Source organism: Lycium ferocissimum, chromosome 6, assembly GCF_029784015.1.
Source record: "Lycium ferocissimum isolate CSIRO_LF1 chromosome 6, AGI_CSIRO_Lferr_CH_V1, whole genome shotgun sequence".
NCBI lineage: Eukaryota > Viridiplantae > Streptophyta > Magnoliopsida > Solanales > Solanaceae > Lycium > Lycium ferocissimum.
Window position 1 is genome coordinate 7,425,953 of NC_081347.1, and position 12,647 is coordinate 7,438,599.

The window sequence follows — 12,647 nt, forward strand, 5'->3', positions numbered from 1 at the left end:
GCAGCTATCGTTTTATAGCGTTTTCAAATTTTCCCTTTTCTTCTTTCATTTGTACTGTGTATCTATCTACTATCTATGATGTACTAACTTTGACATTTGGCGCTTTTAGGGCAGAAGATAATTGACAAATTAGTGAAATTACATTGATTGCATTTGAACATCCGGGTCAATAGATTTTGTATCTCTTTACAGATTTGTTTTTAGGTTTGTATTTTTTTACAAGAGATCTTCTTTTTACACATAAGAGGTGAAAATATCACAACAAATTGTGAAGGATTACTTTCACCAATTTTCTCCCTCCTTTAGCCTTGGTTGGATCAGCCACTTAATCTTTTATCTAAAAGAGCGTTAGGTTTTATCGAGAGTTTCCAGGAAAAAAGGAAAAATAAACTTGACATCCACATGCTAGAAAATATACCAGTTTTCTAATTTTGTACCAAGCTCGATATTTATAGATCAGAGCGTGACGGGGTAATTGATATACCTTTAATTAACCATTATAGTAGTGGAACTTATAATATAAGAGAAAAGTCAACGTATAATAAGACTAGAATACAACAGTTAACCAAAATTCTTTTTGTTAATCGCCAATCAGCAGCTCTCTGTAAAAAGAATATTGGTTCAAAAATTCGCCCAAAATGATCATCTAGCATTCCAGTATTACTAACTAGATATCAAGTGTCAGTTTGACATAATTTTTTTAGAATAAATAGGTAAGTATAAACCTCAATGATGAGAAGGGTCCAAATAAGTGTTGCTGTGGTGTCACCCCTTGCAGTTGATGTCTAGTTAGAAGAGTCCTCTCAACACTAAAGTTCCCAATAACCCAGAGTAACATGTGTGCTTAATATCATGAAAATTGGAAACAAGACAAAATTCCACAACCAATGTCCAATTTCCCTCTGTAAGCACCAGAAATTCTACAAACACCAGAGAAAAGAATCCTTCATTCCACTGAGTAATCTTTAACGGCAAGAGGTTCATACCATTGTGGACCAAATCCAGCAGCTTTTCTTGCTTGCTCATTAAAAGGAGGCTTCAATGGCCCTCTGAAATATGTCCTCACGGTGGAGTGAAACTTTTGAATCACTTCATTGTCTACCTCCACGGTATCACTAATTTCTTCTAAAGGAAGGTCACTCAGAATTGGATTTCTTGATCTCAAGCAAAGATACTTGAACCATTTTACTCCAGCAGCACAGTGAGTTATTTCTTCCGGATAAACAACATTCTCCAATAATTCAGCTGTTTGATTATCACCACCATTGCGGAAACGGGATATTGTTGTTGGCACCACATCAAGTCCTCTGGCCTGCATTCTCAGAAAATGTGAAGTCACCAACCTGGTATGGAAAAGTGAAAGTGATGCCACAAAAAACAATGATGACGAACTCCAGAAAACAAGCCTTCGATCATAGAAGTTGATTCAGGATTTAAACTTGATGGTTTTGGAGTTCATGATTCTACCACAACTCATTTAATTTATTGGGTTCAAAATCAATTATTTGTACTTATTTTGGGGAATTTTTTTAACACACACAACGTCCGAGCCAGAGCTACTAGGTTCAGATGACCCATCCTTCACGCTGCCCTTGTTTGATCAGTACCGCTATTGAGAAACTTGTAGATATATAAGATATGTTGGAAGTCCTACATATCAATACTGCTATTCATTTCTTGGACTTTTAAGTTTTCTTAGTACTTTCAAATTCTTTCAAGACTTATGCATATCCATCACAGATGCCTCTGATATGTCTAACCACATGGAATCACTTTATTACACCCCTGTTTTCATGTTAAACCTGGAAACTACTAAAAAATCACTAGTGAAAGCAAGAAACGTTATGTTCTGAATAAACAAATAACAGAGGTTATAATGATATCACAATGCAAAATTGCAGCTGTTGGTTAATATTCAGCCAGTAACAATCAAGAATCTCATCACTTAGGGGGGCAGATTGGTCTAGCTTGCAGACGGCTGATCACGTTATAATTTAGAAGTAATGTAGCGTAAAATTGAAGTAACAATAAAGAGTTGAAAACGCTTATGACTGAGGGAAACTTAATTGTTACTTTTTGTCCAATTTTTTTTTTCTTTCATATATGATTACCATATACTGCCCCCATTTCAATTTGTTTGTCTCGTTCTGACTTGGCACAGAGTTTAATAAAGTAGAGAAGACTTTTGAATCTTTCAGTTACCAGTTTCAAAAAAAAAAAAAAGACTTTTGAATCTTGTGGCCTTAAATTAAAGATATGTAGAATGTACCAAAACATCTATTAAGATGCCATGAGGAATTTTCCGGAATAAACCCTTATAATAGAGGCTTATGAATTTTGTTAACAGAATTATTGACAAAAGTAAGACACAAAAGCATGGTTGAAAACCCAGTGACTTCCAATGAATTCAATCATTCGAGACTTCACAAAGAAAATGTCTTTTTTTTTAATTTTTCATTCATACATATCCTTTTTATTGTTATCAGGTGTAAGAGATGAAGAGATACCTCATGAACACAGTGTTCAATAGCCAAACGAGCCAACAGATCTTTGGAAGTAGCAATGGCCGAATCCCACAGACCATCATGAGCAGGTAAAGCTCCATAGAAAGAACCTAGTTCCTTAAGCCGTGCATTTAGTAGAGTAAAGTGCCGCCCCTCATCTTGTGCAACTTTTACAAAATCAGTGAAAAATTCTCTTGGCATTGACTCTTGCTTGCCGAATCGAGCAATTATATCCTGTAAGACAACCAGTGACATATATAATCATACAGGGGAAGTTAATCAATAATTGCATTTGACAAGTGCGATTCAAAAATGCATAGTTATATCCAACAATGAATCATCAAATAGAGGTACTATCCACCTTACTAGGTGCATAATTTTTTTTATTTTTTTTTTACTACAAACACAATTCCTCCCCCAGCAACAAGAAAAAGAGGTCCGCCAACTGAACTTGCCTTGCTGTTATAGGGGGTACCGCCTTTCCATTCCAACCAAGGAGCCGTAGCTTTACTTCGATAGGGCTTGACTGCCTTACCTTTTATTACATTAGTAAAGGGCCTTTAGGCTTGACTTTACTAATCTTTTTTTATTTTTTTGAAACTGGTAAATATGGCTCGACTTTACTAATATAATATCAAGTAAAGGGGCATGTATCCTTTTTTTTTGTAAAGAAAGAAGGCCACTTCACGAGCCACTACTAATAACTGAAAAGGTTCACAACGAGTTCAACCTATAGCGAAAAAGGTTACGTTTCCGCCGGAGGGGTTTGTCTTCATGGAAAAAATATTCACTAGACCTTCATTCACTTGTCTTGCTACTTCGGAAATGTTTAGCAACCTTGTTCAATGTTTCTTTATCTGTGATCAATTGTACGGTGAAGGCAGGCCCATTTCCTTCAACTATAGTTAAAAAAAAGGGCAGCTCGGTGCACTAAGCTCCCACTATGCGCGGGGTCCGGGAAGAGCCGGATCACAGGGTCTATTGTACGCAGCCTCACCCTGCATTTCTCCAAGAGGCTGTTTCCATGGCTAGTACCCGTGACCTCCTGGTCACATGGCAGCAATTTTACCAGTTATGCCAAGGCTCCCCTTCCCTTCAACTATAGTTACATACAAATAATTAAAGGAACACATGCATACACACACACTAAGTTCGAATCTGATTGTCACATTGAAGTTTGCGGCTGCAGTTGGTACCCAATACTCACTGGCTCGATCCGCCTGTGTTTGCCTACCTTCTTTGCAAGAATAACCACACTCTTTGTTCCAGTTTCTAGTGTAAAACAGCACATTTCACTTGAGAAATTACATCTAGTCTACCATTTTCTAAACCAAGTACTATATCTAAAAATCTCAGCATACATTAACTTGCGCTATCACTAACTAATCTTATCATCAAAGGCCCTATAAAATTTCTTCACAAGCTAATAAGGACCAAATACTTTTTTCTCTATAAAGTGGAATATACTTGGGAATACATAAACCGAAAGGCGAAAAAAAAAAAAAAAAAAAAAAAAAAAAACAACTCAGGAAATGAGGGTGTTTTTAATTACCCAAGACAAGTCAATAGCCCAGCTTTCAGTGTGAACAAGACTGTGTACAATGGCTTGTCTACTCTGCAAGCTTCCTGCTTTTCCAAGCTTTGGCATGAGACTTGGTGACACCAGCTTGACCTGTTCATCATTATTAGCATTTCCCATAAAATTTAACATACAAGAATAGTAAAACAAGCATTTGGGTCTCTTGGGCATTTCATTTAACATGTGATAGACACAGGAAACATCAGATGGTCACTCACCTAACAGAAAGTCAAATCTTTCTTGAACTAAGCCAAGATAATAACTATTAGTTCAGTGACCATATGATTTCTCCAGCTTTACCCTGTTCATCATTATTAACATTTCCCATTTGGGTCTCTTGGGAAAACGGGTAATAGACACACAAGAATTTGAAGTAAAGCCAAAAACATTTTAGTCTCTTGGACATATTCATCCCAGAAAACTTAACACACAAGAATGGTAGACATTTTAAGAATCATGAGTAGACATAAAAACATATCTATCCGGCATTTCATCGAACAAGTGATAGACATAACAAACAAGAATTTGAGCCAAGCAAAGAATCATTACATTTGTAAAACGAGCTGGGCGATCAGGAAGAGGGAGGTCTTGAGAAGGATTATAAGGCTGAGAAATGAGACCTTGCAGCCATTTGTTTGCTACTTCGTCACCAATACGAGCCTTCTCAACTGGGTCAGCTGTGTTTAGAATTCTGAGTGCCGCTTCAACCAGAGTCTCTTCTCTGCTCATTCTTCTTGTTTGGTGTGTGATTATGATTATCAAAGGGAGAATTTACCAACAGATGAATTTTCTGCTGCCATGAAATAACTTTCAATAGGGACGCATTTACACACACCAAAAAAATAAAATAAAAAATTATCAAGTCTAACTATCCGAAATAACTTATTTATGCCATTCGTCAATAGTTTAGCTTATTTATGACATCAAACAATAGAAAATGACTCATTTATCTTTATCGAACTATAGAAAGTGGTTCATTTATGTCACTTATCAATAGTTTAGTGTGTGGTGTTGTAATTGTACGACATTATTTTGATGAGCACAATTACATAATGTTAGATCAATATTCCAAGAAGAAACCTGTAAGAAAAGTAGGGTATAAGATAGAGTTATTATAAAAATATCTGATAAAGAATAAAATATAATTATTAGATAATAAGTACAGGTAAAATGAGAATAAATAAATAAGGTAACACGCAATAACACCAAATCGATCGTTACATAAAATAGAATTTTTCGTCGTTACGTAATGATGGATTTAATAATATGATGCTATAAAATTTAAGTAATAATCAAAATAAATATTATATTTAAACTAACAACATAATACAATACAATATAATATGTAACAACCATCCAAAAAAACCACTCATAAAATAATTCCACATTGATTTTCTAGCGTCAAATGCTTGTGTATAGCAATTTATAAGAGAGGAAATCTTCTACAATTTTAATTAAATTGAGTTATGATAGCTTGTTTGACCAAGCTTTTGGGAACTCAAATCTATTTTTTTAAAATATTTATTTTAGAAAATTAAGATGCTTGGCCAAATTTTTAGAGAAATATAAATGTTTTTGAAGAGTAGCAGAAACTGATTTTCGCAGCTAAAATATAACTTTGGTTATATATAAATTTAATATACTTTTCAAGTTGTTACGACTTAGGGGAATATCTCCAAATAAATACCAATTTACGACAAAACTACGGCTACAATATCTTCAGAGCTATTGAGTAGGGTTTAACAGTGTATGTTGGGGTTTTAGAGACGATGATGATGGCAACTCAACATCGACTCCTCGATTTCGTTAAAACTGTTCTTCTTAAAATATTCGTTTCCCCTTATGCAACTGTAATTTATTCTTCTCTACTCGCATTAATATGCTTTGTTTGTAATGTTACTTCGTGTATGTATATGCAAAAATTCTTATACATTGTATTATGTGTATATTTTTTTTTTTTGGACACATATATATAGGTTTGTGAAATGTATTGTGGAAAAGTAGCTGATGTGGAGAAATGGGATGAAGCTCAAATTGGTCACTACATTGGCATTGGTATCATCACTATTACTTTTCTCTTTAATTCTCTTCTTCTTTTTCTTTTTAACTCTGGTGTTTGAGCCAGCTTGTGCGCACCTAGACTAATTCCGCCAGTACTTGCTACCTCCCACCTCAGGCGGCCGAGACATGGAGGTGCAAGGGTTCAAGTTGAAAAATTGTACTATACTTCCTCCGTGTCTCATAATAAGTATCACCTTAGTAAAAAAAATCTTATCTCATAATAAGTGTCACCTTACCCCCTGTTTGGATGGTGGTTTCCCGTGGTTCATTAATGTATGGTTTTCTATGAAACCATGTTTGTTTTTATTGTTCTTAAAATTATGTGGTATGGTGTTGTAAACCCGTGGTTCATCCTATGGTTATATAACCATGAAAAGTCCCAACACATAAATTGGCTCCAATTCTACCCTTAGACAAAAAATGGTAAGTTAAAGTAACATTTAAATAATGATTGGAAAAGCCACATAGTAACTTGGTATTGTTGGATTCCCAATGTCAAAAGGTTTACTACTTGTGCATGTTCTCATCAAGAGGAAAAAGGTTTTTGGTAAATTTCACATTGCTTTATTGGTTTTTTAATATGCGTGTTTTTGGCTAAGGTGACACTTATTATGAGACAGAGGGAGTATAAAATAGATTTTTTTTTTTTTTTTTTTGGCATATATAAATAAGTTGTTGAATTCTAGGTAGATGTAAGGTCTGCGTACACCCACCGTCCCCAGACCCCACTTGTCAGATTATACCATATGTTATTGTTGTTGTTGTTGTATTGGTTGTTGAATTTCTTGGCATAAGATCTTTTTTTTTTGAATCCCCTTGTTTGAATATTTACCGGATAACTTTGTCAACCAAGGCTTGAACATATGGGGATAAATCACCTAGTGTTTTTTTCCTTCGTTGGGGAGCTATTTTCTGCTTTTATGAGATACAAATTACATACACATAGTGTATATATGCATTCGGAAACAACCTCTCTATCTTCTGAGATGGGGGTAAGGTCTGCGTATACTTTACCCTCCCCAGACCCCACACCGTGGGATTTCACTAGGTATGTTGTTGTTATAGTGTATATATGCACAAACACACACATATATATGTACATATATACTCATAGGTAGTATCTATTAGTATAATTTTGTGTGGCACTCTTCCTTTTTCGTGATTCCAAAAAGATCGACACATTTCTGTAATTAGGACTCTTTAGTTTTATCATTTTCATTTTACATAATATGTTTAGGAACAAGATTTTAAAGGTACTTTTGGCATATCATATCACATATATATATATACGTATAGCTTATGCATCAAAAAACTTTCTTTCTTAAATTCCATATACAATCAAATACCCTCATATAAAATGAACCTGCGAGTAATGCATTGATACACACTGTTTGTAGCTTAAAATTTGAAAATTGTGTTGAATAGATGTGGCAACATCGGGGGTGAATGAAGTGAAGGAAGCGTGGGAGAGTCAGCGGAAGGCTTACACATCTGAGTTCATTGAGCTTGACCCTTGTATTGTGAGTCCAACAACTATTTTTTTTGGGACATAATTTATTGTGTCTATGCTAATTGAACTATATGAATCCAGTTTTCTGTTGTTTTCATTATCAGATTCTGTTTGGCAGTTGGTCTCTGCTTTGTATTTTACTCTTTTTATCAACTTTTGTTGTCTGTTTAATAGCCAAGAGCATTGTAATCTACCTCACCTCCAAGGTTGAAATGAATTTTCCTGTAAAAGATTGAATCTTCATTCCCTGCCCACTTTACTGATATAGTTCGAATTTCAAGTAGTTAATGTGCAAGTACCAATTTGGTCTCTTGCCCTTCCTTCTGTTTTGCCAGGCATCTTGTTTTAGTGATTTAATTCTTCTTATTCTTTTCCTTATTTGTGTGATTGGTTGCTTTTCAGAAACACAGAACAGATTGTTATTGAGAATTGTTTTCTCCATTTGATATTGCTTTTGTTGTGGGATGTCATTAACAGAAAGGAGTTGTACGGATGTTTATCGAGTTCTCAGCTTATGAGTTTTGTTGTATGTTTCTTTCTAGCTGACAGTTAATTGCATGAAATACATTTTTTATGTGCAGGAAGATATAGGCTTCTATTGGAAGGACAAGGAGAAACAGGCTGATATTGTTTTCTGCATGCACAATTTACATGTTAGCTGTTCTTATACTGGTGTCTTGTTTATGTTCACTTCTACCATCTCTTAGTTGCATTAAAATTAATCTGATATTTGCTTGCAGGTGTGCTTTGATAATGAAGAGAAAGCAAGGAGGCTATTGCATAATGTATCATCTTTGCTTAGACCAGGGGGTTACTTTCTTGGTATTACTCCTGACTCATCTACTATATGGTATGAAACTGAAATCGTACGATTGATTCACATAGTTGTAGTCTATTTTCTTTTCATCTTGCTGAAGTGGGTTGTCTTTTGAATGCTTAAAACTAGCTTTTGTTGTTACCGGTGTTATTAAAGATTTGTCACTTAAACTTTAAAGTGATAAAATGAGGCGAAGCAAGGGGTTATTGCTTCATGGATGAAGCCGTGCATTTCAAACAATAACACGCAAAGTGATCAAAAAGTAAAACGAGATCTTTAAATCTCAACTTTGAGAAACTGGATTAATGTTTGCCTCTTGTGCATTGGATGTTGATTTTAGTTATTTTAATTGCAATTTGATTATTATAGTACTCAGTTAATGTATGTTTGGCATTTTTTGATTTTCCATAAATTGTGCACTTTACTTCAAAGTAGTGGGCACTTCACTTCTCAATTTTCACTTCAAGACTCATGGACTTTGTCATTTTTTGTGCTTTTCGCTTAGAAACACTGGTTGGCACTTCTTAGGCACACATAACGGGTTCGAACCCCCTCTTAAAATCCTTTTATCAATATCTTGGTTTCTCCGGGAGTTGGATTATTAAATCCTCTTGTTTCTGTAATTACCTTTATTTATTAGATTCCCATTATTTACGTCTTCTGGATGAAGTATGTCATATAAGTTAGAGGCATAGTCATTTTGTCTCAAGTTTCCGCTTAATCTTGTTTGACCGTTTGCACTCCATTTACCATGTGGTTGTTGTAGGGCAAAGTACCAGAAGAATGTTGAAGCATACCATAATAGGAGTGGTGGGATGAAACCAAGCATAGTTCCTAATTGCATTCGATCAGAAAATTACATGATTACTTTTGAGGTTGAGGAAGAGAAGTATGTAATCCACTTATGTTTGATCTTTTTGTGTTCCTCTTTTGAGCCGATTAATTATGTCCCGTTGTGAATTGGATTTCAGGTTTCCTTTCTTTGGCAAGAAGTACCAATTGAAGTTTGCAAGTGATGTCTCTGCTGAAACCCAATGCTTGGTTCATTTTCCAAGCCTGCTCAGGTTCATGCAGCAATATCCTGTATCAAGTTACAATCGGTTTTCTTGTTTTCTGGTACCTTCACCCCACCCCATATCTCTATCTATATCTCGCTTGAGCCCCCTTCCTTGCAAAGGTAGAGGTAAGGTCTACGTACATCCTACTCTCCCCAGACCCCACCTTTGAGATTACATTGGGTATGTTGTTGTCGTTGTTGAATAACCAAATCTGTTCTGGTAACGTGAATTTGGGTATTCTATTCCAATTTTTATGAACATAATTGGCTATCCACATGTATTTTTGGTTTGTTTGTGTCATTTTTTTGAGTTTCAGTGTCAACATTTGCGTCCTTGCGTTTCCATGATGGGAGGAAATATATTTGCTTTTCTTTTTCTTATACTGCCAATGTAGATGAATCCGATAATTAACTCGTAAAATCATATTCCTCAGGTTGGCCAGAGAGGCTGGCCTTGAGCCCACGGAGATTCAGAACTTGACAGATTTTTATGATGATAACAGGTAATAGGTACAGGTAATAGGTTGTAATCTACAACTTTACCATCATGGCTGTTTCATTCGCTTGTTTGCTATCTTAATCTATCATGAAATTTACCTAAATTTTTATCACATCACTGATGAAGGTAAAATAATTATTCTGAAGCTAAACTATTAGATCTTATAGTTTATTGGGTGGGGTAACTATGTACTTCATGGCGACTCTTTATGTTAAAAATTTAGTTTATACGTGCCTTGCATAGCACTCAGGTGGATGTAATATTGGGTGGGGAACCTAACTTCAAATCAAATTTCTTTATGATGTGAAGTGTTCTGTACTTGTCCCGGGACCCCGCACATAGCGGGAGCTTGGTGCACCAGGCTGCCCTTTTTTTGTGAAGTTTTCTGTACTTGTCTCACCAAGTATACCATAAGTATTTCCTAGTAAGTGCGGAAGGAAATGGTTACCCATCACATATTGCATACTTGTTTTTTTGCTAATTTTAACTATTGTTTCCTTTCTTTTGGTTTTTGTTAAATTACTCTTCCTTTTAGAAGGTTATATGAGGGTTATTGGCTGGATAGGAATAACTGAGCAAACAGTGGATAAACTATTATGCAGCCTGGTATTAGTGCTTGAATTAAGCATTACCATACCACAATTTTTATTGTTTCCAGCAGAAATAAGTGATAATTTGATAAAATTGCTTCATTTTTAGCCTTTTCAGTTCCGTTTTCTTATATTATTAGTAGTGTCTGTTTATTTAGACCATTCTTAAGGCTCCATCAATTAAATTCTTCTCTTGTAAATACATTCTTCTGATAAACTGCTTCTATCAGAGCAGCTGACTCTTCCTTTATTTTACTCCATTCATAGAGCACAATTTCTTGGAATGCTACAAGATGCTGGTCACAACTTTATTGATCCCAGGGGCAGACTCCTTCCCAGATCCTATGATGTTTTAGGTAATCAGTCTATTCACTGCATTTACCATTCACTAAAAGCTGGTCACATATTGCAACATTTTTCACTCATACTCCAACATTATGGTATTTTTCTTATGAAGGTCTATACACCACATTCATATTTCAAAAGCCTGATCCAGATATTGCACCTCCACTTACTACTCCATTTTTGCCTGTTGGAAGCCACAATCTTGATGAGGTAAGTTTTCTACATAATTTGTGGTTGGAAATAAACGATCCCATCGAGTTATTATTTGACTCTTTAGATTAGCAGCATCCTGGTTAAAAGAAAGTATCTATAGAATTGGTTTCTTTTGCTACTTTGTATTGCCACCCTTGCGATGTTATTCCTAGTGATCTAGTGTATATCTAAAGTTCGGGCTCCTCTTGATCCAGATGGAATGGCAAGTCATTTTGTGGGATGAAGAGGAGAAGAATGGACAGACCGATTCATCTATTGGGTTGGGCAAGATAACTGAGCAAAAAGGGATTTTAGGTCCTGGTCCTGCAGAATTACGTTTCCCTGAAGCTATTTGATGTGATTGTGGACACTGGATGGTGGTTGGAAGGACAACGTGCAGAGGCAGATCCAGGGTCCATTTTTAAGATTCTCAGCATTGATTTCATTGTACTGTTAAAATTATAAGTTCAGTTCTAAGTTCTAATATTTGTTGAGATTTTAGTAGGTGAACATATATATTTGTACTCCGTATCAAAAGTTATGGGTTCAGATGAACCCGTAGCCAAAAGGCTACATCCACCCCTGGGACATGGCGGAAGTCGTGAGTTCTCACTCATTTCATCCCAATTCATTTTTGCTCTACCAGGGATAGACATATTGGTTTGCTGAATGGCAAGATGTGTATCAGTGTATCAATTTGTTGCATCATGGATAGACATTTTGGTTAGTGGATAGGCTTGATGTATATAGATCCCTATGGGAACTAGACCGTATCAATGTAATTAACAATTGAAGATTCATCTCCACTGGCTTGACAAAAATTGATCTGCTCCCTACTTTCTATGTGGACAAATATAGGCCTTATAGTTTTTTTTGCAATCATGTATTGACAGATGACAAGTGGTCTCCAAGTTGGCAGTTTCTGACTCAGATTATATTTCTTATTTGTTGATTTGACAGGTATGTTTCCAAACTTGCTCATGTTGAAGCTTCGATTTTTACCAGCCAGATATTTGCTCTGAGTTCTGGTCTTGTGGATGAGTAAACACACACCAAAAAAATATCTCTGTCGAACTGTGATCATCACCATTGAGAACATTAACCGCCAAAAGACGAATATTGTGGCGTTCTAACATCTTAATTTAGGCCATGGGCGCTTCACGTGTCTAAGAGCCAGAATTAAAAGAAATATTTTATTAAACCGTTTGTCTGGAAACAAAGATGATGTCTATATGTATACCTTAGTATTGTATAAGAATTTTTTTACCGAAACACCTCTGATCGAGTGATTGTGATACTATATTGGATATGTTATATACAGCGATAGTTTTGTTTTCCTATTACACTATGTTTCCATTTTCCCAGTCATTAGATGTTCCTGAAGGAATTTATTCAGTTACAATGTAGCCTATGGCATCGTTTATGGACCATGGATTGAATTTAACATATGGCATATAATATGCAAATTAAGCCTCCTGGCGATGAACAAGTAA

General features: G+C 35.5%; 2 protein-coding genes across 3 annotated transcripts; one reads left to right on the forward strand and one right to left on the reverse strand.

The window, feature by feature from the left end:
* Positions 1 to 685: 685 nt before the first annotated feature.
* LOC132059138 (uncharacterized) lies at positions 686 to 4,931 on the reverse strand. The gene is made up of 4 exons (XM_059451652.1): positions 4,633 to 4,931; positions 4,057 to 4,176; positions 2,508 to 2,738; positions 686 to 1,312 (listed from the first exon to the last, which is right to left on the reverse strand). Exons 1-4 carry the CDS (start codon positions 4,810 to 4,812, stop codon positions 947 to 949), a joined length of 897 nt encoding a protein of 298 aa, XP_059307635.1. The 5' UTR covers positions 4,813 to 4,931; the 3' UTR covers positions 686 to 946.
* Positions 4,932 to 5,749: 818 nt separating this feature from the next.
* On the forward strand, positions 5,750 to 11,960 carry LOC132059139 (mRNA cap guanine-N7 methyltransferase 2). 2 transcript variants are annotated; one of them, XM_059451653.1, is made up of 11 exons: positions 5,750 to 5,933; positions 6,060 to 6,138; positions 7,570 to 7,664; positions 8,236 to 8,307; positions 8,395 to 8,504; positions 9,238 to 9,360; positions 9,443 to 9,535; positions 9,963 to 10,031; positions 10,885 to 10,973; positions 11,075 to 11,172; positions 11,370 to 11,960. In XM_059451653.1, the coding sequence occupies exons 1-11, from the start codon at positions 5,853 to 5,855 to the stop codon at positions 11,508 to 11,510; spliced, it is 1,050 nt and encodes a 349-aa protein (XP_059307636.1). In that variant the 5' UTR covers positions 5,750 to 5,852; the 3' UTR covers positions 11,511 to 11,960. The 2 variants fall into 2 exon arrangements, with proteins under 2 accessions (XP_059307636.1, XP_059307637.1); XM_059451654.1 differs by lacking the exon at positions 7,570 to 7,664 and having other exon boundaries at positions 5,783 to 5,933.
* Positions 11,961 to 12,647: the final 687 nt, after the last annotated feature.

Coding starts and splice junctions, on each gene's coding strand:
- LOC132059138 (XM_059451652.1), bottom strand. CDS start 4,812: ATGAGCAGAGAAGAGACTCTGGTTGAAGCGGCACTCAGAATTCTAAAC. Junction 4,177..4,632: donor GCCCAGCTCGTTTTACAAAT/GTAATGATTCTT, acceptor AATGATGAACAG/GTCAAGCTGGTGTCACCAAG. Junction 2,739..4,056: donor GGGCTATTGACTTGTCTTGG/GTAATTAAAAAC, acceptor GTTGTCTTACAG/GATATAATTGCTCGATTCGG.
- LOC132059139 (XM_059451653.1), top strand. CDS start 5,853: ATGATGATGGCAACTCAACATCGACTCCTCGATTTCGTTAAAACTGTT. Junction 6,139..7,569: donor TGGTCACTACATTGGCATTG/GTATCATCACTA, acceptor TGTGTTGAATAG/ATGTGGCAACATCGGGGGTG. Junction 7,665..8,235: donor TTGAGCTTGACCCTTGTATT/GTGAGTCCAACA, acceptor TTTTATGTGCAG/GAAGATATAGGCTTCTATTG.